This window comes from Pseudorca crassidens, chromosome 8 (genome assembly GCF_039906515.1).
Source record: "Pseudorca crassidens isolate mPseCra1 chromosome 8, mPseCra1.hap1, whole genome shotgun sequence".
In the NCBI taxonomy this organism is placed as follows: domain Eukaryota; kingdom Metazoa; phylum Chordata; class Mammalia; order Artiodactyla; family Delphinidae; genus Pseudorca; species Pseudorca crassidens.
The window spans coordinates 38,271,684-38,297,151 of NC_090303.1; the positions used below are offsets into that span (position 1 = coordinate 38,271,684).

Below are 25,468 nucleotides of genomic sequence, written 5' to 3' on the forward strand. Positions count from 1 at the left end.
GCAATACAGTATTTTTTTTAACTTTTAATTTTATATTGGAGTATAGCCTATGAACAATGTTGTGATAGTTTTAGAGGCACAGCAAAGTGACTCAGCCATACATACACATGTATCCATTCTCCCCCAAACTCCCCTCCCATCTAGGCTGCCACATAACATTGAGCAGAGTTCCCTGTGCTATCCAGTAGGTCCTCGTTGGTTATCCATTTTAAATATAGTGGTGTGTGCATGTCAATGCCAAACTCCCAAACTATCCCCTCCCTCCACCTTCCCCCCTCATAACCATAGTTTGTTCTCTAAGTCTGTGAGTCTGTTTCTGTTTTGTGCAATACAGTATTATTAACGAGTTATTATGCTGTACATCACATCCTCATTACTTATTCTACGATTGGAAGTTTGTACATTTTGACCGCTACCTTCACCCACTGCCCCCTCCCCACCACGTCCCCACCAGTGCGCCTCTGGCACCCATCAATCTGTTATCCATGAGCTGTTTTTTTGTTGTTGTTTGTTTGTTTTTGTTTTAAAGATTCCACACGTAAGTGAGATGATACAGAATTCGCCTTTCTTATTTCACTTAACATAATGCCCTCCAGATCCATCCATGTAGTCACAAATGACAGGATTTCCTTCTTTTTATGGCTGAGTAATGGACAGTTTGTTTCCATATCTTGGCTTATTATAAATAATGCTGCAGTGAACATTGGGGTGCATGTATCTTTTTGAGTTGGTGTTTTCATTTTCTTCCAATAAATACCCAGAAGTGGAGTTGCTCAATCATGTGTAATTCTATTTTTAATTTTTTAAGGAACCTACATACTGTTTTCTATAGTGGCTGCACCAATTTACATTCCCACCAATACTGTTCAAGGGTTCTCCTTTTTACACATCATCACCAAATACTTGTTATTTCCTGGAGGAATTTTTTTCTTAACAAGATAAATTATTCCAGCATACTTAAATATTTAAAAACTATCGTGAGCTATACGTTTGGATATCCAGCTTCAGAGCAGATGTTCTCAACCTTCTTGTTTTCATGACCCCTTGACACCCTTCAGAAGTATTAAAGATTCCAAAGAGTTCTTGTTTATGGAGGTTACATCTATGGATACTTACTTTACAGAAATTAAAGCATAAAATTATTTATTACGTGAAAAATTTTAGTGAGAAGAGAGGCACTGTTTTACACTTTTGCAAATCTCTTTAATGTCTGGCTTAATGGCAGACAGATTTCCAAACGTGCTGCATGCAATCTGTTGCAATATCACACAACCTGTAGCCACCCACTGTAAACTCATGAGAGAATGTGTGAAAGGGGCAAATGATATCTCGGTATTTAATTCGAAAACAGTTTTGACTTTGTAGACACCCTGAAGTATTTCAGAGGATTTAGAGGTACAGATATTATGTAAGTTCCTCTCCTCAGCAGACTCTAGAGAGACGTCTTGTGGAAGGTCAGTTTGGAGCAAAATCTTGAACAAAATAAAGATCATATGCTGTTGAAAAAATGTGAAGCTAGCAAACTAGAGGTCAGAAGAGGTGTTAAAAAAAAAAAAAGGCTAGGTTAAAGGCAAAGTATGTAGGATTCAGTTCAAAGGATTTCACCTTTTCCCCCCCCTTATGCAGAGTCTGCATATGGGGAGAGAGGGACAAAAGATGAACCCAGAAGTTAAAAAAAGAAAAAAAATTCTATCATATGTGTCTTTAGAGATAAGTAGATATTGCAACTGTAAAAAAAAAAAAAAGAAGAAGAAGGAGGAGAAGAAAAGAATGCTATAGAAAAAGAAACATTTCATGAATTAAAAGAAAAAGTTCCTAGAAATGAAAAATATGACAGAAAAACATACGAACTCAACTGAAGAGTTAAAAGAGAAAGCTGAGAATATCTCTTAGAAACTGGGAAAAAAGTCAGACACCTACAAAATAGGAGCAGAAGGGTAAGAAAAAGAGCCGACCCGTCAAATGTCCAAATAATAAGTGAATAAAAATATATTTTTTAAAAAAAGGAAAGGAAAGGATTTAAAAATTTCAAGAAAGTTTTACAGTATTGAAGGACATGAGTTTCCCAATAAAGGACTGTCTAGGGACCCAGCACAAGGACTGAAAGTGGATCCACAAGGTGCATTCATTACTGTGAAACTTCAGAACACTGGGAATAAAGCAACTCTGAAGTTTCAGGTGCAAAAAACCAAATCACATATAAAGTATCAGGAAACAGAATGACTTTGAATTGCGCAACAGAAATACCAGAAACCTGAAGATATTCCTTCAAAATTATGAGGAAAAACAATTTCCAAACTAGAATTCCAGTGTTTGGTCACACTACTAATCAAACGTAAGAGCAGAATAAACATATTTCAAGACATTCAAGGCCTCAAAAATTATGTTTCTGATACACTCTTTTTAAAAGCGATTGAAACAGACACCACACCGAAATGAGAGAATAACTCATGATTTCACAATCTTAGTAAGTCACGAGATCCCAGGAAAAAGAGAAAAAAAATCTAAGAGACAGACAACAGTACTCTTCAGGACAGTGGTGAAAGGACATTTCAAGCATTTCACGTTAACAGCTGGACAGTTGGCCTAGAGAGCAAACCAAATGGAAGAGGGTTTTTCAATACAATATGATATGATACATAGTCAGAATTCCTTCAATGTAATATCATTGTTAGAATTCCTAAAGTGTTTATATTAAGAGATTTACATAACAAGGGAAAGGATGGGGTTGACTAGTTTTAAGGTACAGAAGACTAAGCAAAAAAAAAAAAATTTTTTTGATTATTATTAAATTCATTAAATCCAAAGAGAAAATGGTGTTCAGAAAAATAAATCAAATAATAGCTCAGCTCTGAAGAACATGTACCAAGTCACAATAACATACACCCTAAACAGAAGTCTAGCTAAAACTGTGATACAATGAAAGGACGGAGAACGAGAAGAGGTTTGCAGGTGGGTGAGGCATGAAAGAGCCGAATCCTCACGTCCCATAGGAGGAAATGCATCTAGAATACCTCCAACAGAAACATCAAGCATCAGCCATACAGGAGTGTTATTTGGCCACAGGAATGCAAATGTTAAAAGAAGCAGTTAGAGTAGAAAGAGCTCCGCTGGGGTCTTGCAGAACTGTTTGACTATTTAAACCACGTACACGCATGACTTTGATAACAATTAAAAACTACATGTAAAAACCAGACAGCAGCTGCCTGGTTTGTACAGACTGCCTACCTACAGTCTAACAGAAGGGATGTGTTGTAAGGGGTTAATACCACAGCCTCAGAAACAGAGAAGAATGGCATTCCCAGTACCAGTCAGAGTCACGCAGCATAAGATACCATGAAGACAGATGTAAATTAACTTGAACACTATTCGTCATGAACAAGAGATAAAAGTCCTTTTGATGCCATAAGCAAAACATTATGCAGCCAAGAACATGCAAATGTTGACCGCAGGAAAAACATAATTGGGGTCTTGTTGTGAAGCGGGGGAGGGAGAGAATGGGCACCCTAGAAGCGCAGATCACGGGGCTCGGAAGAAGTGGGTAACTGTGACCCACAGGATGAACTCATTGGCAAGCATCATCCCCTACTCGGGGTCCAGCCAAAGGGTAATTCACCACCCACCTTGGGAAGAAGTTCCCTCTCCTTGAACACAAAAGCATGAGAAGTGAAAAGACCACGAGCTGCTTATTAAGTCTCGTGACCAGCTCCCAAAATCAACTGAGGCCATCTGCACAATGGCACCCCAACATGCTTTGACATTGACTCAGGTGGTAGAACAGACTTTGGTGGTTTGAAAATTATAAATTCAAGACACTGGAAAATATAAGTTGAGCAATAAGGTAAGCTACAAATTCATGCAGACAGCTTTGTTTTGAATCTAAGAGACAACTGAAAAACTCTTCTTTGTAAAAAGGCCCTCATCCACCAGTTATACTTTTCCAAAAGACTTGCTAAGGGAGAGGGAAAGTAAAAGGAGGAAGACAGCACATCATGGCCAGACATATTTCAACAGTGAGTAATAATGCACTAGGTCAAAATGATCAAGTATAGCTTAGGAATCTTAAAAAGTCATGATGGCCTGGGAGGATTAATAATTCTCTTGCAGGATGAAAAGCAAAACTCCCACCTGCTAAGATAAGTGTCCATCTAGAGGAAAACTAAATTCCTGTACAGGAAAATGGCAAGAACATTACTGGAAGTTTGGGGAAACAAGACAATATTTTACCCATAGGTTCTTTTTCACCTGAAACAATCAACAGTGTATATGATTTGTATTTCATTTGAGGACAGTGTAGCAGAAGTACCAACAAAATCCTAACGAAAATATGCCATTGCTTCCTTGAGTTTCCATTTGGCAGGTCAAAACTCCTTTGAGGTAGGAAGTACACAATTAGGGTCTCACATTTACACTGTGTTGGTGAATCACAAGTGTGACACTGAAGAGTCAGTCATAATCACCCTCACAAAACACAGAGAAACAGGCCTATTTCCGACACTCAAATACGCCTGTAAGTTATCTAAATACATTGCTTTCTCTAAGAACTATGGTAAATGGTTAAGACAGCATTTTCCCAATGTGTTAAGTGACAAATAACAATCTACCCTCCCTTTCTGAAGGTCACTGAGTTACAGTAAATGAATAAGAACGATCATGGGTTTTCTAACTATACACACACAGATTTACTTCCGTATATATTTAAAGATTTACCTCATTAGTTCCTAACACCACTTATTACAAATCTAAGAGTGATTTAAAACCACCAAAACGGATCTAAAGCCTCAAAGAGAAACCTGAGTATGTGGTCCCTCTGGAGGCCTGAAGTTTGGTCATTTTTTTCTCTCCTATTTTCACTAATTTTAATCCAATTTCTCCACAAAATTTAGAGGGAGGCCAGTTCAATTATTAAATATTTCATTTCACTAAGCATAACAATGGCTCAAGGGAGAAGGGTTCATCCTTTCAGATTCCTCCAAGTCACACTAGAAAACATAATCTCTCTGGAGAAAATATTATAAGCAAGATGTGCATATTTCACAAAGGATACGTTCAATATGATGTGTCCTACCATAATGTTTAATTTTGATGTTAAGCAAAAAGAAATACATTTTTATACTAATTTGGCAGGGAAGAGCATTAGCTTTGCTAGGAAATAGGTACAAACTGAAGACAGAGCTTCAGAAGACAGCCTATTAAAATGACCTTGAAATATCCTCCGTAGATTTTTTTTCTTGGCTCTACAAAACTGCCAACCATTTATCTGAATTCAGCCCCATCATACTAGCAGAAGAAAAGCCAAAGCACAATGAATCGTCAGGACGCAATTCACTATTATGAAAAGCAGAAAATGAGGTAGACTCCATTTTTTTTTTCCAGTCAGCAGTTTGGCACAAAATGGCCCAAGTGCTGCTCTGATCCCCAACAGACCTGAGTTATATAAATCTAGATCAACTGACAAATGATAGATAACATACTTCTGGGTGGCTCTCTGTGAGTATTCCCGCAGCTATCAGACACAGTCTTGCCCACCAAATGAATCAGAGGCAAACCACTTCAGTGGTAGAGGCAACCTTTCCAGTCCAAAACTGAAAACTGACCGTAAGGGCCAGTTTACTCGCTGAATCATGCCTGCTCTTGTGCAAGACATCCTTGGGCCCTCTCCTGGCGTTGGAGCTCAGCTACCGTGAATCAGCGTCACACTAAGAAAGCTGCCCGAGTTGGAGATCCAGGTCTGAGATTAACACATTCCCTCAGCGGGCAGGCGATGGCAAACTTTCCTTCACCTGACAGTTGGGCATACATTAAATATTATCACATTACTAGGCGCAACAATAGCTTAACTGTAACTAGGTTTCTGATTAAGTCCTTTGGAAATCATCGACGTCATTTATGTTTTTCAAGACGGCTTTAAACAATGAGACAAAGAACGTACGCTGGTTGTAGCACCTTGCATTGCTATCTGCTTCCAGATTTCAATCCACATTGTGTAGTGGGGACACAGTTTGTAAGAGGGCTAAATATAATAGAAGGAGGTGGTTCAGACTATACTTATACTTAGCTTATGGGGATGAGTCAAGGATGCAAAAGATAAAAATAAAAAAGAGTGTAAGACAGAAATACTATACAAAATAACCGTATCTTTTGGTTTTTAAAATATTTTTTAATTTTCATTTTTTTAGTGGGAATGTGAAGCTTTCTGGCAGGTAGCATTTTAGTCCTTACTGTTACCTAGTGACTCTTGCAACCTCTTCTAATTCAAATGATCTATTGTACTGAGAATTCTTTTCTTTCTACATGGCTACACTTGCTACTTACATAGTCACAGCATTGCAAGAGAACTTCAGCTACACGCATTGGCTGAAAATGCCAAAGGCATGTGATATAGCTTATCAATTCAACAATTTAGCACTCGATGACCATTACATGGCATTCTGCTTCATAATCAGCTATGAGGCCTTCAAAAAGATATTCAATCATCCTTTATCTTTACACATGATACTTCCTTAAATATTTTTCAGTCACTCTCCTCAGTGTCAGTCAACATAATAATTTCATACCATGTTTCATATTTTTAAAAGTGTCCCTATTGGGACTTCCTTGGTGGTCCAGTGGGTAAGACTCCGTGCTCCCAATGCAGGGGGCAAGGGTTTAATTCCTGGTCGGGGAACTAGATCCCACATGCATGTCGCAACTAAGAGTTTGCAGGCCGCTACTAAGAAGCGCACATGCCGCATCTAAGACCTGGCACAGCCTAAATAAATAAATAAATAAATAGATTAAAAAGTTTCCCTATCAATTTTTGACTCAACTGCTCTTAAAACCAAGAGGATTTCTATATAATTACGCAAAACTGATTAAATATTATAAAAGATTTAAAAATTCTGTACACAAAAAGAATGGGAAGATGAACATAACAAAAAGAAGTCAGTCACATATAGAAATTGTACCAGCCACCATCAAACTGGCTATATCACTTTTCTTCCCACGATAAAAGACACTTGAAAATATCCTGAGTTTTACAGATATTTAGGGCAGTAAATTTAATTCGACTTTCTAAATTCTGAAAAGGCTAAAACACTTCAATGTCTTCCCTAATTTACTCTTCTCTTAGTTTTACTATCTTGGCTTATGAACGTTTTCTTAAAAACACAAAGAAAGCAAAAACCAAATGCAAACGCTGATGTTAAAAACAGTAAAGTTTATCAACTGCCTTCATAGCCTCACATGACAGTAAGGCAACCTGAACAGACATAATCATCCTCATTTTGTAGATGAAGACACAAAGCTCAGACAAGTTAAATGACTTGTCCAAAATCAAACACCTAAGTAACCAGTGGTTCTGAGGCTTGAATGCACACCTTCAGATTTTACAGTCAGAGCTCAAAAGACAGAAATTAGTGAGGTTAGGTGGAAACAAAGATAATCCCAATTCCTCTTTGTGGAATTAATTAAGAAATTTCAGCTAAAATTGGAGTCCGGGCAGGCCTGTAGGGGGAGCTCTTATACCCTGCCATGCACCATCAATTACTCCAAACAGGAAGATACTTACGCCTTCCTCTCTAGTCTCCAACGGAAAGGTGTTGCCTACTTAACTATCCAGAAGGAAGAAGAAAACTTCTCTCCACCTAACCACAGCCCAGCCAATAAGAGAATGTACCAGACCAACCTATGAGTAGCCTCCATATTTTGGACTCCCAGCTTCCTCACATGGACTGTTGGGTTATTATAGCTCCTCTCAACTACCCTCTTTTCCCTATAATAGCAAGTTCCTCTTCCTTGTTCTCTGACTTGCCCCATAGTTCACATACCCCGAACTGCAATTCCTCTGGGCTCTTCCCGAAGAAACTCGCTTTTGCTAGTAAAATAACTGGCTGTTGTATTGTTAAACTTGACATTCACCAACCTTATATTTTGATTAGAACTTTAAACACACATTTCCCCCAACCCCGTCCCCGCCATACACACACAAACACACAACACTACCTACCCCTTTTCCGAGTTTTGAACCGCTGGCCTGTTAGCACTGGCTTCTGATGCTTATTCATAAAATTTCTGAAAACAAAGAAAATAAGATTAGGCACTTCAAATAAGCAGTTGATATAATATATAGCTAATAAGTATATTCACCCATACTAAATATACTTTTAAAAATGAGATAATTGTAACTACTGAACTAGCAAAACTTTTAAAGTTTAATAATATCTAGTGTGGACAAAAGACACAAGGAAAATAACCGCAGACATAAACTTTGATATAAAGGATAAACTCCATGCAATACTTTGGGGAAGCATTTGGTGAATATCTATAAATATTTACATGTGCATAACCTATGGTCCAGCAATTCCTTTACAAGGAATTTGTATAACTTTTCCTTTACAATTTATACCCACACAAGTATGCAAATATACGTGTATGTATATATATAAAAGGATTTAGCTGCAACATTGTTGGATGCATAAAAAAATGGAAGTTGAATACTCATAAACCTATCTAGTTCAATAAGTTGTAATAAGCCATCAAATGGAACTACGAAGCTTTACAAAATAAATTATATCCAATGTACTACATATGGCCCTGCCTACCTCTCTGATTGTTTCCTACGTATACCTCTTCCCATCATTCACTGCTCCAGCCACATTGCCCTCTTTGCTTCTTCCAGTGGGCCAGAGAAGCCATTCACGTGGCTTTAACTCTCTGCACTCACTCAAATGCCTCCATTTCAGAGACTTTCCCAGACCACCCTGAACTAACAAGGCTCCTTCTCTCTCTCTCCCTCTCATCTAGCTCTATTTCTCTTCATAGCTCACAGCAGACCCTGTCATTTCATTAGCATCTGTTTGCCATGGTCTATTTCCCCCAAGAGTAACATCCATGTGGGTAGGGATTTTGTTAGGTTTTACTCAATACTGTATCTTTAGCACCTAAAACAATACTGAGAGTAAGCATTTAAATTTAATAAATAATTGTCAAATAAGCTGTTGCACTGATATGGAAAGATGTTCAAGTAAAATTGTTAAAGGAAAAAAGCAAGTTGAATGAAAGAGTGTAAAGCATAATTTTTCGGTTAAAAAGGGGGGTACATGTAATATTTCCTTTTCTAGGCAAGGAACATTTAAGAACGATACAAGAAACTGTTAGTAAGCTTTTCATTTGTTTGCTTAACCTCAGAGGATGAGTATTTGGGTATTTTAAATTCTCCTATTGGATTTAATATATAATTAAAAATATCAAAAATGATCTTTTAAAAAAGTGAAAAATCTGCTCTAAAAGACCTTTTACAAACTGAGAATAACCTTGCTGGCATAAATATTACAATCTGAAAATACGTCTAGACTGCCTAAATTATGAGGACCAAATGATTAAGATAATGTCAAGCAAATTAATTAACTTTCAAAGATTTTTAAAATTGTGATTTGAAAATGTCTAGATTTTCTCCATTACTTATACCATTAATTATATCTCAAAATTTTAAAAAAATCCTCAAGAATGTGGAAAAATTCTTATTCAATTTATGTACTAAAACTTTCTTCCAACCCCATGAAAAAAGAGAAACTTCTATTTTCACATAGAAATCAATCTGTTTATCATTGAAAACGTGAATCACCATTTTTAAAGTGAAACTAAAAAAACATGTTTTAAATAAAGTAACAAAGCCCCAAAGTAATATCTTTTATGGTTTAAGTAGAGAGAATTTTTATCAATCCTATAAGGTGAACTTACTACATTCTGCTTGGAGATATAAAGGTGACTAAGCCGGATTCCAAGCCCTCAAGGAACACAGAGCCCAGCAGAGATAAAATACAAACATCTACAGTACAATGTGACAGGTGAAACAACAGCGGGACACACCTAGCTAACCAGTATAGAGAAGGGATTGATTGCTGTATGTGTATGGGGCAGCAGCTGCACAGTGAAATAACTACAAAAGCAATAACTTTAATCAATGAAATCTCATTTCATTTGAAAGATGTTGGAAATAGAGTTTCTAATGCATTATTTATATTCACTGCAAAACTCTTTCATTCAGAATTTTCCCTGTTGGAATTTTCAACAGATTCACTCTATACCAGCAAACATTTCTATTGGAGCACAAGTAATGAATATGCGTGTGTGTGTGTGTGTGTGTGTGTGTGTGTGTGTGTGTGTGTTCTCCTTAATGTTTCCACACCTCCCAAAACACAACAAATACCAAAATACCATACAAAATATTTTCTTGGGTTAGCGAAGAAAAATATCTGTTAAAGAGTTTGGGTCTCCTACCGAGATACAAAACCAAAAATAGAGCCTGAAACTCCTCCAGGAGGTGAACAAGCAAGGAAGGAGTTTCCTTTTTTGCCAAAGATGTTTTTATTTTAGAATTTAAAAATATTTTTAAAGTGGGAGCCCCCTCTAAAAGACTTATTTTAACGTCTAGAATATAAACATATAGAATTCCCTAATTAACTCTACCTTTACACCTTGTTTCTATTTTCCTGCTAATGGGGAATTACTACCAAACACAGCCTACACTGGAGAGAATTACTCTATTTTAAAAATTCTTTAGCTCTGTTTATATTTTCTTTAGTTCTAAATACAAAAGTTTGTTTCTTCATAGCCGAGTTATGCGGGCTTATTTTACACAACCTCAATATAGTCTACGTGGAAAATAATAAAAGAACACATAAACATAAAAAAAGTATGCAAAGATTTTGACACACACAACATCCAAAATAAACAAACACAGAGACTCACCTACTGGTATTGAAAGACTAAATGAAGATATTCTGTTCACCAGAAGTCTCTATCGTTTAGCTGTTACTATTTGGAGTAGAGGCTTGGCTTCCCTCTAAATTTAGCTCTGGTGCTACATTATAATCTGCTCCAGTGAGGGTCAGCCTTTATAAGGCACTCACTGAAGCTCTGGCTGAAGAAGAGCAAGGACACTTTGACTAAGAAACCGTGCTGGCTTAAACCTGGGAAAGTAACAAAGGAAGATGACAAAGAAACTGTGCTGGCTTAAACCTGGGAAAGTAACAAAGGAAGACTAACAAAGGCAGTTCTCTTAGGCCAAGGTAAAAAGCTCACTCTTTTTTTTTTTTTTGCGGTACGCGGGCCTCTCACTGTTGTAGCCTCTCCCGTTGCGGAGCACAGGCTCCAGACGCGCAGGCTCAGCGGCCATGGCTCACGGGCCCAGCCGCTCCGTGGTATGTGGGATCTCCCCATACCGGGGCACGAACCCGTCTCCCCTACATCGGCAGGCGGATTCTCAACCACTGAGCCACAAGGTAAGCCCCAAAGCTCACTTTTATTAGACTGCATTACAACTTACAAGTTGAAATCAACTAAAATCATGATGATTTCGCTTCCATAGAAACTATAACCCAAACACTCACATAGAAAATAAGCTCATGGGACTTCCCTGGTGGTGCAGTGGTTAAGAATCTGCCTGCCAACGCAGGGGACACGGGTTCGAGCCCTGGTCCGGGAAGATCTCACATGCCGCAGAGCAATTAAGCCCGTGCGCCACAACTGCTGAGCCTGCACTCTAGAGCCCACAAGCCACAACTACTGAGCCCACGTGCCACAACTACTGAAGCCCGCATGCCTAGAGCCTGTGCTCTGCAACAAGAGAAGCCACCACAATGAGAAGCCTGTGCACCCCAACGAAGAGTAGCCCCCACTCGCTGCAACTAGAGAAAGCCCATGCACGAAGACCCAACACAGTCAAAAATTTTAAAATAAATAATAAAAATAAATTATTAAAAAAATAAAAAGAAAAGAAGCTTATGTCCCACCAAAATGAAAAAGCTCCACGGCTTAAAATAGAATTTTAAAAAATTGTATGTAAAGTGGTAAAACAAAACGGATTCAAGTATTTCACACGTCATCTAAGAGACTAAATTTCTTGGATAGTTTAGAAGATAAAAGAAGGCCATAAAAATACTAAAGCGATACAATCAACCAAACAATAGAAAGCAGGTACTTTATTAATGAAATAAACATTTTTCAATCAATTTCTATTTAAGTCTAAATGGAAAAGTTTAATTGAAAGATTTTTAAGTCTAACATATTAGATAAATATCGCCCCACCTCACTTTATTTATCTTCTAACTGCCCTCATGCTCTTTTCATATTCCACCCCTTACTCCCAACCAGACTCTGGGTCCAAGTGTGACAATGGGCCAGCAGCACTGAAGGGTCTCATGGCTACTGTGTATTAATTCTGCCACTTGCCCTGCCCACCCTGAGTAGATTGACACCTTGCATGATGTCTTCCCTCGTATTCTTCCTTAATTCTCTCCATTCTGGAAAGTGTCTGACCTATCACAGAAGGCCATACCTTCTAGTTGTCCCTACTAGTGGATGCCTGTTCTCAACTAGTAATCAAGCGATTTGGCCTGATACTCTATTCTTGCCTGTTCTTCTGGTCTGGCTCATCTTTGAAGTATGATAATCTGCCTTATGTAAGGCATTTAATATTACTAATATATGCTACACATAAAATAACTATGCTATTCAAACAACCTTGACATTATAACTATGGATACTCTAAAGTGGAATCAATCTTATTTTATAAAGGGATAGAAAGAAAATATTTTAGGCTCTGTGAGCTACATGGTCTCTGTTCCAACTACTCAGTTCTGCTGTTATAGCCTGAAAGCAGCCATAGGCAATATATAAATAGGTGGTCATGGCTGTATTCCAGTCAAACTTTATTTACAAAACAAACAGTGGATCAGAATGGGCCCCCAGGTTGCAGTTTGCCAACACCCATCCTGGAGAGGTGTACCCAACAGAACTATCTGTGACCGTGAAAATGTTCTATATCTGCACTGTCTAATATGGTAGCCACATGTGGCTATTGGACCCTTGAAGTGCGGCTAGTGTGACTGAGGAACTAAATGTTTAATTTTATTTAATTTTAATTAATTAAAATTAAAATTGAAATAGCCAACGTGTCTAGTGGCTATTATGTCAGGCAACCCAGTTCTAAAGCATTCCCTACGGCCCAACACACAAACTTGATAAAAAGGTGAAAACACACTCAAAGGATAGGAATTTTTTAATTAATATTTTTCAAATAAAGTAGCTCTGCAGAGCATTTTGCCCAAATTTCAAAACTATGTGGCTATAGCAGGAAAGAAAAGAAAAAGTACCAAACTTCAAAGTGAAACTCTCTTTGTACCGTCAATATTACTTAAGACAATGGGAAGAGAGAGACTTCCGATTCTAAGATAATAAAAATTATAGGGCAACAATATTATCCCCAAAGTATAAAGTGTGTCATAAAGATGCAATAACACCAGCACACAAAACGCAAAATATAACTGACCCACTTTACTGCAACGTTCTCAGGATGTACTCTGTGTTTAGGAGTAAGTTTCAAGAACTACCTTTTATTCTATATTTCAAATGGGTAAAGTAATTTACCATAAAAGAAAACTAAAAATTGCCCATAATTATAAACTATTCTCCTTTCCATTAAAGCTAAAACTGCAAGAACAAACATCATAAACTCCTGTACAAAAAGTTGTCATATCTAGGGATCGTTTGGGTTGATAACATTGTAGCATCCTTCTCTCAAAAGAAAAACAAAATTAAATTGCTCTGTGAAACTTTAAATTATGAACATTCTAAAGTGATAAGCTAAATATTTGCCTATAATTACACTACACAATTTGTTGTCCAGAATAACATTAGCTTGTTCAATATCCTTACCATGATTTTGTAACAGCCTCTCTAGACTCAAAATCACCCAGCCTCTACAACAAACTTCGCTATAGCTCCTAGAAAATTCTATCTAAGTTTCAGTATTTATAATAATGGAAAAAACATTAAAAATTTAAAATAACAAATAGCCTACCTATAAAAGAAAAATGTTTCTAAATAAATTCAAATATTTCTTTAATGCAAAAATATTACTATTATATTCATATCCTCTTCATTCTTATAATTAATGATATAAAAGAACAAAGATATCTTTCTTAAAAAGCACAAAACTTACACTATAGTTCTCTCCTCAAAATTTTACAACAGTAGTTTGCAGCAAGGGACATTAATGGTAGGAACTTAAATTGTGCTAAGCAACGACCTTTTAAGAAAGAGGGATCAAAGCCCAAAGGAATTGTGTTGTGAAAAAAAGTACACTGAGTTAACTATATTCATTTAAATCTGCCTTAAGAAGACATAAAAGCATCGTGATTAAATTTTCATTATGACATTTCCAAATTGATTTCACTTCTTAAACTTTATCTTATTTTCGAATGATTCTTGCTTCCCTGTAAATAAAAATATTCCAGAAATTACATTTTAAGTATTAATGTACAACCTCTTCACTGAAATAAAGACAATTACATAATGTCACTTATTTCATCTCAATGAAGTTATTTTCAAAAACTTTCAAGAAGTATAAATTAACTCCGAAATAGTTTCACTCTGCTTATCAATTCATGCCATCTACTCAAGGGACTCTGTAAGCAGTCCCTGGGGCAAGCACATGTCCTTCTCTGGGCCCTTCCACTTTCCCCATTTGGGATCTCTCCCAGGCCCTTCCCTTCCCCCAGCAACTGACCAGCCCCACTCAGCTTCCCAGATGGCCTAATCTTGCTGATGTCATTCTTATGTCTCAACACTTTGAAAAACACAAACACACCTTCAACTACACACACTGTACATACTTTGGCTTTTAGAAAACTCATTCCTCAAATGTAACATTTCAGGGTATCTTAATAGCAAAATGTCTTAAAACCTCTGTTCTAGTTAAGACCCTTCGAACTTTTGTCTGCAAGACAACAGGATAGTGATAACAATTGCATACCTACAATATTTCAAGTTGTAAATTCAGAGAATTTAGAGGAAATGGTGGCATGAAACAGAGGAATATCCAATGATTAAATGTCTAGTTGTGGTTTAAATATATTTATTAATTTATCAAGTATTTTAGAGCGGGCTTATTGTGTATCAGGCACTGTACTAGAGCACTGGTTTCACTCCAGGGTTAATTTTGTTCCCCAAGGGACATTTGGTGGTGTCTGGAGCCATTTTTGCTTATCATGCTGGGAGAAGGGGCTGCTCCTGGAATCTAGTAGGTTGAGGCCAGGGATGCTACTCAACAATCTACAATGCTGTAGGAGAGCCCCCTACAACAAAGGGTTATCTCGCCCAATGTTTCAGTTGTGCCAAGGTTGGAAAGCCCTGCATTAAAGAGGAAACAAAGGTAAGCAAAGCCAGAGATGGGCCTTGCTCTCAAGAACTGAAAGTTGTGCACACAGGTCTAAACACATCAGAGCAGCAACCAGGCAGATATTTCCCTGAAAGACTTATTTCTGTTTGCCAAACATTAATGTCCATTGTAGACAAAACAAATGCATCACCGAGTAGCTCTGGCAGGGAGTGATAATGGGGAGGGGCTACGTATGTATCGGGGGAGAGGGTATATGGGAAATCTCTGTACCCTTCTCTTAACTTTGATGTGAACCTAAAACTGCTCTAAAAAAAAATTAAGTTAAAAAAAAAATCAGCAGGGAGTGGTGTCAAATGCCAGAGAGCATTCAGTTGATTAAGGCTAATTTTGTATCAAACACAAAACTGATGGGAGTGTTTATGACTATCAGTACAAATAGAAGAGTAGAAGATAAGTTATTATGGCGAGGGGGACTGAAGTCTGTTCCTCTCTTCTTAGCATTGTAATCAAGGAGGAGAAGATGACAGAATCTTCTGGAAAAAAACATAACACCCTAGACTGGTTACTAGTGGGAGAATGTTGCTTTGGAGCAATGGCTTTTACAAAACATGGGAATGAAACTCAGGAAGTTCAAAGGTGGTGATGGGCAGGAGTCCAAATGTCTTCTCACTTGTGAGTTCTCTCAACCAGGCCACTCCGGCCCCCATCCTCCCAGGAGGGGACCTGCCCAAGCCAAGCCTGTCTAGCAGATGAAGCTTTATTTGAAAGGCTGCACACACGCAAAAAGTTACCTACCATACACATGCCTATTTCACAATGAGGACAGCATGAAATGGATAGAAATGCCCAAGCATAGCCTGGGACTTAATCGGACATAGCACACTGATGATATGAAACTGTATTCCCAGATACAATTTTAAAGGAGTGAATTACAGAAACTCAAATTGAGAGAGAGAGAGAGAGAGAGAAGATCAGTGCCACATTACAAACTTTCAAGTATACTTTTTCAAAAGGCTTAAAATCATTCATTTGCATTCATTTATTAAACATACCTCTATCTGGTACTGGTCAATAGGGATGCAGATGGGACCAATTAGACAAAATACATAGACAAGATGCATGGTGCTCACTTTCTAGCAGGTGAAGTTTGACCCAAGCACTGCACAGAAAAACCTGGCAGTGTGAGTTAAGAAGAAGTAATGGTCTCCGGTATGTTAAAGTACATCACATGATGAATTTGAGTTGCAGTTGTGTTTATTAATGCTTTAACAATCAAACGTGTGTTGCATTTTTGTTTTTTTACGTTTTAACTTATAATGGATATCCATGAGGTATGGAACACTTTGAAACCTGAAGAACTAAACCTAGACCTTCATCTCACACTCTGATAAGGTTCTGAGATGTCACGCCACTTGCCTGAGGTCAGGCATTCCATTCTAACCTTGGTGATAAAGCAGAGATCAAAGCAGAAAAATCAGGCCCTCACAAACACAGAACGGTCAGGGCCAGAACCCGTCAACTGTCTACTTGCAGAGCACTTCTCCAACGAACCAACTGAAGTTGTTGGGTAACCATTTATATGACTCTTGAAGGCAGCTTTTTTATTATTTGCCTCATGAATTTTATGGTTTAGAGTCAGAGAGTGAAGCATAAATATTAATTTTAACGTCTAGTTCAGCACTTGGATAAACTGAATTAACATATGTTACCTCCCAAATGCCAAATAGTTCTCCGTGGAGTTCTAGTAAGGAGAAAAACATTTGTCTTTAGCAAGAGGATTTAACAGAAATCCTGCCTCTTAAGGACATGTAAATAGTAGGAAATTTATGGCTCCATGGTTTCTGGTACTACTGGAGCTGGTTCTCAACTTCTTTCCTGCAGAGGCTCAATGCTAACGTAAACACCATCTTCACACTCCTCCACGCCCGATGTGGCGTCCTTTCCTCTAGCCAGCAGCTTCCTCTGTACCAGCAATGTGGGCTTCTCCTTCCTGTTTACAATAACCCCATTCTATTACCTTGTATACTGAGAAAAACATATGTCATGTTCTCTTTTTTCCTTAGAAATGATCACAAATCCAGGAAGCTGTCGAGGTTGGTTTGAAAAGCATTAAAGTCTTTTGTGTGAATATGCAAAAAAGAAGAGGATACAGTAGGATATTATAAAACTGCACACCCATGGTGGCTTATGATATAGTCTCCGTAGTGCTAAGAGTTAATGTTGCTTACTGTTACTCACCTCTGCCTAGCACTTTTCTTGAGATTTATTTAGAAGTCCTCAAAATAACAGTGCATCTAACAATTATTTTTTAAAAGTCCTCTTCTAACATAAAAATAAGTCGAACTACGAAAAGAGGAAACACAATTCTACACATCTCACAAATTTGTTATTATTGTTTTCCTACTAATATATTATTTTATATATATAATTAAGAGAATGAAAGATAACAAAACAAAAAACACCAAAGGATACACCTGAAGTTAAAAAATCAAGAAAGAACAATGAAAACATTGTCTCTTTGGCATTTGCCAAAAGAATGGTTCATTCAGTGAGTTACTTAAACCTTTTATTTCCAAAGCAGTTTACAAATATGACTATCAGAATATTTTTTGGCACTTTTCACTCAACACATGCCAAATTTAGAACAGGCCAAATTATTCCAGTTGGCATTTAACTGCCTAAAAGATACTTGCTGAAGAGACCCATGGCCCCAACATAGACATCAGAATGAGTTAAGAAAGAAAAGTATTCTTGTGTATACTGCTGATACTGGTATACAGCAGATTTTTTTAATTTAGAAATTATTCTAAATTGTCGTGTATTTTTTCCCCTAATAGATACAAAGGAAAAATGCTGTGGAAACTCCTAACGACAACCACAATCCCGCATTAAAATGATTCACATTAACCTGATTATTAAATCCCCAAGTTGCATCTCTCAGGTTTAACTGTTTCAGCCATGTCTTTATTCCATTCATCAATAAAAGTAGAAAACAAAAAATCAGAACAGTCCAACTGGAAAAAAAATCAAACTGAGAGAATAAAATTCCTTTAAGGCACTATATAGATAAAAACACTTCCATGCATCATAGTTCACTTGCAAAATAAATTTCACAATTTCCTACTCATTTTATTTTCTAGTTATTTTGGCTATTGATATTCTAGCTATTTTGGATAATTTCAAATTAGTTTGTATTCAAGGGCAAAATATCCGAATAAGTATATGATTTTCTCTTCTATGGTTTCTTTTTATGTCCGTTATTAACTTTCCTGCTACCACCAATTCTGAAGATACTGCTTTATAATTTTCAGTTTAGTCTAAAACATGTGATGTCATAAATTACTTGAGAGCAAGAACAAACCTAGTGTGCTTTAAAATATAATCTCCACTTCCATGATTTTAAAAAAGTTGACATACGGAAGAAAACTTGCCTTTGAAAGAAAAAATTTCTAGTTCCAATACGGTTGGCCAGAAAATTACAGCCAATATTTATTTTATAAATATTTATATGTTATAATATTGTACATGTTATAATATTGTATGGAGTTGTTTTCTTGGGGGTTGTTCTCCCTGGAATGTTCTCCATTTTCTGGCTCGCCTGCCCAAATTCACCAATCCTTCCAGACTCTGTTCAGAATCTCACTTTCTCTAGTCCTCCCACTGAGCTCCACACGTTCTGGAATATGCACTTGTGACTGTACTGCTCTGGTTGGGGACTGGAGAAGGCTGTGTGGGGAAGGGGTCATTTGAGCTGAGAAGGATTGGAGTAAAATGTGATATGCAGAAACGGGTGGAGGAGGGTATTCTGGGAGCAGGAAGCCAGTGGGTGGGTAGGGAGTAACCACATTGTTCACATTAGAGCTGAAAGACTGGACGGAGCCGGACAGCCACCTGAACAGGCAAAGGGAAGTTCTCAAAGGGGTCTAACCTGTCGGCTGACAGAGGTGGGGGGGGGGGCTTTTGGATGATGACTTTAGTCCCTATTGTTTCAGGGGCTGGCGGGTCGTCTTCTAAAGGATAGAGGCCTCTTGGGAACAAATATCATGTCTTATCATTTGGGATTCACTAAAAACAACAGATGCATACCAAGAACTTTCTTATTATTATTAAAAAAAAGTTAATCCTGATTAATATTTTTAATAAGTTAATCCTGAGATAGAATTACTAGAATTATATCTTTATGAAAGTCTCTCTTGAAAAATAAATCTCTTCCAAAATGTAGGAAGTTGGGCTTATGGCAAATACTAATGTCTATACAATTTTACTTTAAAATGATTTCTTAACTAGGCCTGTAGTTGTGTTATTCATCTTCTTCTCAACTGTAGAAACAGGTAGAATTGGCCCTAAAAATAACAATTAATTTTTATATAACATTTTATAGTTCACAGGGGATCCTCAAGGGTCCTCAGAGTCATCCTGTAAGTTTGGTTAGTATCCCTGTTTTATATATGAAGAAAGTGAAAGCAAGAGACATTGCCTTGGAAAAGCCATCTCATCACGGAGTCTTGGTTTTCCCACTCTAATTCTCAGAGCTATGGCTGTGCTTGGCTGTCTCCCAGGGCTCATCCATAATCATTTCCTACCAGGTCAGAAGAGGCTACTTAATGGGACTGCTTTACTCCACAATCAACAGACCAGGAAGAGATTTTACTCAGAGGCTGATGAATGTAGTTTTAAGGGCTGCTTTGTCTGCCGGGTCTTTTTAACACAACCCCGCAACAGATAACCAAATACCAAGAGATAAAAACACCAGTTTTCTAGCTTAAATGTATTTATTGCGAAGGTGAATGCTACCTTTTCCCTTCTGATGCAAAAATAGCTTTCTATTTTTAATTATTGGAACGGTTTTACTATACTCAGAGATAAGAGGCACCAGCCTTGAGTTTTAAATTCCACAGTGACATAGCTAATATAAATATATATGAGTTGAAGCTGGATATACACTAATGTGTGCTTCAGCATTACCTGGCAATGAGACTGGACTGGCTACATTGTCCTTAGACACTGTGAAGGCTTGGCTTTGAAGCTTAATTAAATATTCTTTAAGAACGCTTCAAACCAAATCTGGGAAGAAATGTTATAAATGATACCAAAAAATTCCATGTTGGCTTCTGGAAACATTAACATTTCATAAGTCCAAAACATCATAAAAGAAACATAAACATCAAGACACGCAAGTTATAAAGTTTTAAGAATTCAGAAAGCAGTTGTCAAAGCAAGCATTTAGTTAAGCAAATCCTGAGGAAGGACGTGGCAGGCACACCTGAGTGTGCTCCCGATTTTCAGGCAGTGAGATACCTCCTCTAACTATTGCTCGTGACATTACCAAAGTACTTCTTTTTTTGGAAATGCCTTCTGACTTGATTTATGTGACACAAGAAGAAAATCAGTATCTCCACTTCATTCATGTCTTGATTTTCTCAGTTAAACGAAATATATTTGCACCCCTTGTTGAGACGTGTCTGCAAATTACTTCGTCAGGGTCTAAAAAAGATGAAGATTAGCTGCCAGTAGGATATTCACAAGCTTGTGACACAGCACTGAGATACGCCACCTACCTCTTCGTTTTGCGGAGAAGCTAGAGGGTGATGTGAACAGTTTATGGAAATGCATCGCTCACAAGACAGTCTTTTGCAGATTTAGGTGTAACTGTTTTAACATTAAATGGATAACCGCATAAGCTCAACTCTAAGTATAGAGAAAGAGCATTTGTATCCATATTGCTTTCTCTCTCTCTCTCTCTTTTTTTTTGTTTTTGGTTTAAACTACAACGACAATTTCTTAGGGGCTGTAATATGTCCAGATTTCCTTTTTAAGACTTCCTTATGGAAAATCTCAAACGTATCAAAAGCAGAGAGAACAGTCTAATGAAGTCAATGTACTCATTGCCCACCTTCAACACTTAACTACACGGTGAACTTTGTCTCATTAATACTCTTACTCAGTCCCTGTCCCCCACTGTCACAAAATTATATTGAAGCAAGTCTTAGATGTCCTACCATTTCCCCCCCTTAAACAATTCAGTACATATCTCTAAAAGATAAGGGACCTTTTAAACATATAACCACAATATTAGTTTCAAAGAAAATAAAAATCCTTAATATCATCAAATATCCACTCAGTCAAGAAATGTACCCAAGAAAAGAAAGTTAAATGTCAAGGAAAACATTACCCCAAAAGTTACAACACTCAAAAATGAGCTATTCCCCTGCAATAAAAAGAAAACGGCATTCTCTTAAAGCACAGAGCTGTACGTCAAGGGCTTCAAAGAGGGAGTCCAGGAATGGTCTGCAAAATTTGTAACATGTGCATATGTACAATTTTTTTTTCTTGGTTGGTAGCATTCATCAGAATGTCAAGCAGCTTGAGACCGAAAACATTTACAGACCTTCTCCCCTTGGTTATGATTGTGTGTGCTTAGGGCCACATCACCTCACATTGCCAGGAAGGATTAGTCAAGTAGGGAAACAAATCCACCTGAAATAACTTGGAGATCAAACTGAATTCAACTCAGCATGTACTGAGCACACACTACGTGCGAGACATGGGTCACAATCTTGAGAAGCAAAGGTAAACTAATTCTAGTTAATTTACAGTCTAGAAGGAGAAGGGGTCAAATAGATTAACAAAAACTGAACTAGGATGTCATGAAAAAGGTGCCTGCCTTAGGTTATTTTCATGGGGATCCAGATGAAGAAGCAAAGGTGATGTTAATTTCGGGGTACAAGGCGGGTGGGGACCAGGGCTCCTAAGAAGATAGGAGAAAATTAGAGGATGTCAGCAACTGTACCAGCAACTCCTGAGGAAAGATTGTTCTTATCGCCCTTGCTGAGGGACAGGAATAAAAATGTTTACTAGGGCCTGTATTCCCCTCCTGGATGGGGTGGGAGAGGGGACCATGAAAGTATCTTGAAAGGTGACACTTCATCAGATCTGGAAGGAGATTCATCAGATCTGGAAGGAGAGAAAGACTCGGTAAAGAGGGAAGGGAGGTCACTCCAGGAAGAGAAAAGCAGGAACAAAGGGGTGGAAACTACTGGCATGTTAGGGAATCAGTGAGGTGACCTTAGAGCAGAGTATGTGGGAGGGGCTGGCTGACTGGAAATGCCGGCTGGGACCAGAAGTCGGAGCCTCCTAGACCGAACCTGGGCTGGTGGAGAGGAACCAGAAGTACGAGACCAGAGCCTCTATTCTGCGGCAGGTGGAGAGCCACTGACATGCTTTAAGTGAATCAGTTCTGTCTTTACAAAGTACGTCTCATCCTTGGGTGCATGATGAGTGCTCAGTGTATATTGGTGGTGGTGCCTTAATGGTGGTGCCTTGAATGAGCTGGATGGAAAGCAGGCTACTTAGGAATCCACTGCAACAGGCCAAGAGACGTCCAGGGTGGTAGCAGTAGAAAAAGGGATGATGGGGACACATATAAGGATTTCATACATTTCAGAAATCATTATTTTTTAAAAGGAGAAGAAAGAAACAGAGACCAAAGCAACATATAAATTCTATTGCATATTGTGGAACAATGTGTTAGTATGCTCTCATTTCTGTAAGAAAAAAAAAAAAAGTGGAACTATACATATAAGCTATATAAACACATACAATTTCTCAGAAAGGTATGAGAAAAATAGACACCATGGGTTGTACGGCACGGAGAAGAAACTGTGCAAAGAGGTCAGAGAGTCTTTTGTACCTCTGTCACGCTAAACCACATGAATGTGTTATCTATTAGCTAAAGAATATATAATTTCCCCCTTATTGCTAGCCACAGAGATAGAGAATAATGAAAAGCGAAAAGGTTTTGGAGACAGATCTAGGTTCCAATTTTGGCTCTGATACTTCCAAACTGTGGGTCTGTGGGCAAATTAACTTCTTTTTGTTTCTGTCCTCTTATTTTCAGAAACAGGGGTAATACTGGCTAGTTCCTAGGTCGCTACAACAATGATTAAACAAATCTTATAACAAAGCATCTTGGTAGAATATCGGCACAGACTAAGGACCCAATAAGTAGTAGCTATTTTATTACCAACAAAACTCCTTAGATGTGAATACATTCTTAATACAAAAAAAGTTCCTTGATCTAGTCTAAGGTATGCTCATTAGCTAATCTTATTCCTACATTAAATATTAACATTGGCCAAAAACGATTAATGGAATCCATCTGATGAACACAATCCATTACGTATCTGCTTCTAGAAATTTAAACTTAACATATTATTTATATACATTTCTAGGCAGATGTTAGCTTTTTTACTTTAAATGTCATTCACTCTAGCTTTACGGAATTCATGTACTCACAGAGGACTAAATACCAAGGAGGTACCATAAGGCACCAGGAAAATAGATAATAAGTTGCTATCCTCGAGGAACAGACAACTTCAGTGAGACAAACAGGTGTGACCTTCAAGTAACCATGGCCCCAATTTGACACAAGAGATGGAAATACTGTCAATGAAGCACCCAATTCTGTAACATCCCTTGTAAAATGTTAAGTCACATGGTAAGGAAAGGTTACTCCGCAAGCATTTTCTTAGGTTTCTGGGTTTCTTCTTCATGATACTGTGTTTTCAATCAGTTGTAACTGTGGCAATAGCAGCATTCTAAGTGTTACAAAAGATGGGTCACTCAAAAGCGTTACTACTTGTTTGAACAGTCACATCATTATTAAAGCATTCCCAAACAAAAGTTTCTTTGTTATACATTGCGATGAATAATTTCAAACCATTTTCATGTGATATGTTCTGGCTCAGATCTGCCCCAGCCTGTAAAGATGAAGACTTAGACAAGAAAACATCTGGGATTTGGGGAAAAAATTTTGTTAAAGGCAGGAAATAATGAACATCTTCCAGGATTTCACAAGTGTTAGTGAATGCTTCCAAGAAATGAAGGCGTATGGCCAGAGGAAAATACACTTCACTTCATATATGGCACAGCGGAGAGAAAGTGATGGTATGGGGGGGATGCTTAACAAAAAAAATCTACATAATTATACAAAGATTTCTCTTTGAAGCAGACGCGTCTTGGGAGAAACACTAATACTAGACTGTAGAGAAACAACAGTAAACACTAATTTCTACAGAAGCTTTCGCTGATGCTGTAAATATGTTATGGATGTGCACCCAGGAGGAACGACTGACTTCGTATTAGCAAGCAAGTCCTGTCTTTGAGTCACAGGAGGGTACACGCTTGTATTTGGTCCCTGGCTTCCTATAGTGAAAGCCTGAAGCTACATATTACAGTTGAATGAAGGTTGGATTAAGAGGCTAATCTAATGCTATATATAGACAGCAACACCAATTTAATCTCCGCCCCTTCTCCCTCCCCTTCCTATTTCCATAAATCTCAAGATCTGAGTTACAAAGAGACTGGGAACTCTAGAAGAGAGAAGAGGCCCTCCTCCCCCCCTCATCCCCGGCTGTCTTTCATAAACGAAGTATTAGTTCAAGTGTAAATTGCTTCCAAACGTCCTTAACGGGCACCATAGAGCGATCAGATCCGGTTTTCTTCTACAGCTCCCACAGACGCCAAAGGAGATGACAAGTGGGGGTGGGTGGGTGGAGGGGTGAGGAGGGCAGGTTGCCAAATGAGAACTACCTTCTCCCGAGACTACTCTCACATGCGTTCATCTCGCTCGTAATGGGAGGCTCTCCTCTCCACCCCACCCCGAGTCCAAAGCCTCAACCCTGGCTTCCCCGGGAGTTACATCTGGCGATGCCACGCACGGGACGATGGGCACCCGCCACTTCCCACCTCGTGGCCGGCGCCTGGCCGCTCTCGGTCTCCCGGGACGGCCAAATGTGGCAAGTGGCGGGTCTTCACTCCGGGGAACTGATACGCGGTATGAGTGATGGTAATGGGGTGGAGGGGCGGCTTCCCCACCGAGAGGAAGGAAGCCGCCCCAGCAGGCACATGCTTCCTTAGGGCCAGCACCGGCAGGGGGGGAAGCTCCCGGTGGGGCTCTGGCTCCGGTTGTCGAAGGCTTCCCGGCTCCCCCGCTGCCTTACCTGGGCTGCTTCTCACCTGTCCGAGGAGGTAGCGGCGACGCGCGAGGCTGGGGGCTGCAGCGATTCCGGCAGCGGCAGTGGCAGCGGCGGCAGTGGTGGCGGCAGACAATGGAGGAGTGAAGGACAGACACATTGACACCGACACACGGAGCTCGGCGCAGACCCGCCTGCCACGCCGCCCCGCCTCCCAGCCCGCCCCCGTCCAGGGCCGCTCCACTCCCTGGGAAATGAAGGGGGGTGTATATCGAGAGCAAGGGAGATGCATGCCCCTAGCAGAAACTGCCGAACACAGAAATTCCAGAAA

General features: G+C 38.7%; 1 protein-coding gene across 6 annotated transcripts in view; it reads right to left on the minus strand.

The window, feature by feature from the left end:
* The window catches only part of BZW2 (basic leucine zipper and W2 domains 2), a 58,544-nt gene that overhangs the window by 32,037 nt on the left and 1,039 nt on the right, over positions 1 to 25,468 (minus strand). The window contains exons 2-3 of one of the 6 annotated variants that reach the window (XM_067746226.1): positions 25,165 to 25,218; positions 7,988 to 8,052 (exon numbers count right to left, since the gene is read on the minus strand). In XM_067746226.1, the coding sequence (XP_067602327.1) occupies positions 7,988 to 8,052; positions 25,165 to 25,218 (119 nt within the window). Of the gene's footprint in view, positions 1 to 7,987; positions 8,053 to 10,731; positions 10,819 to 25,164; positions 25,324 to 25,468 lie in introns of those variants that run through there. The other 5 variants (XM_067746229.1, XM_067746231.1, XM_067746228.1 and 2 more) reach the window with 5 other exon arrangements.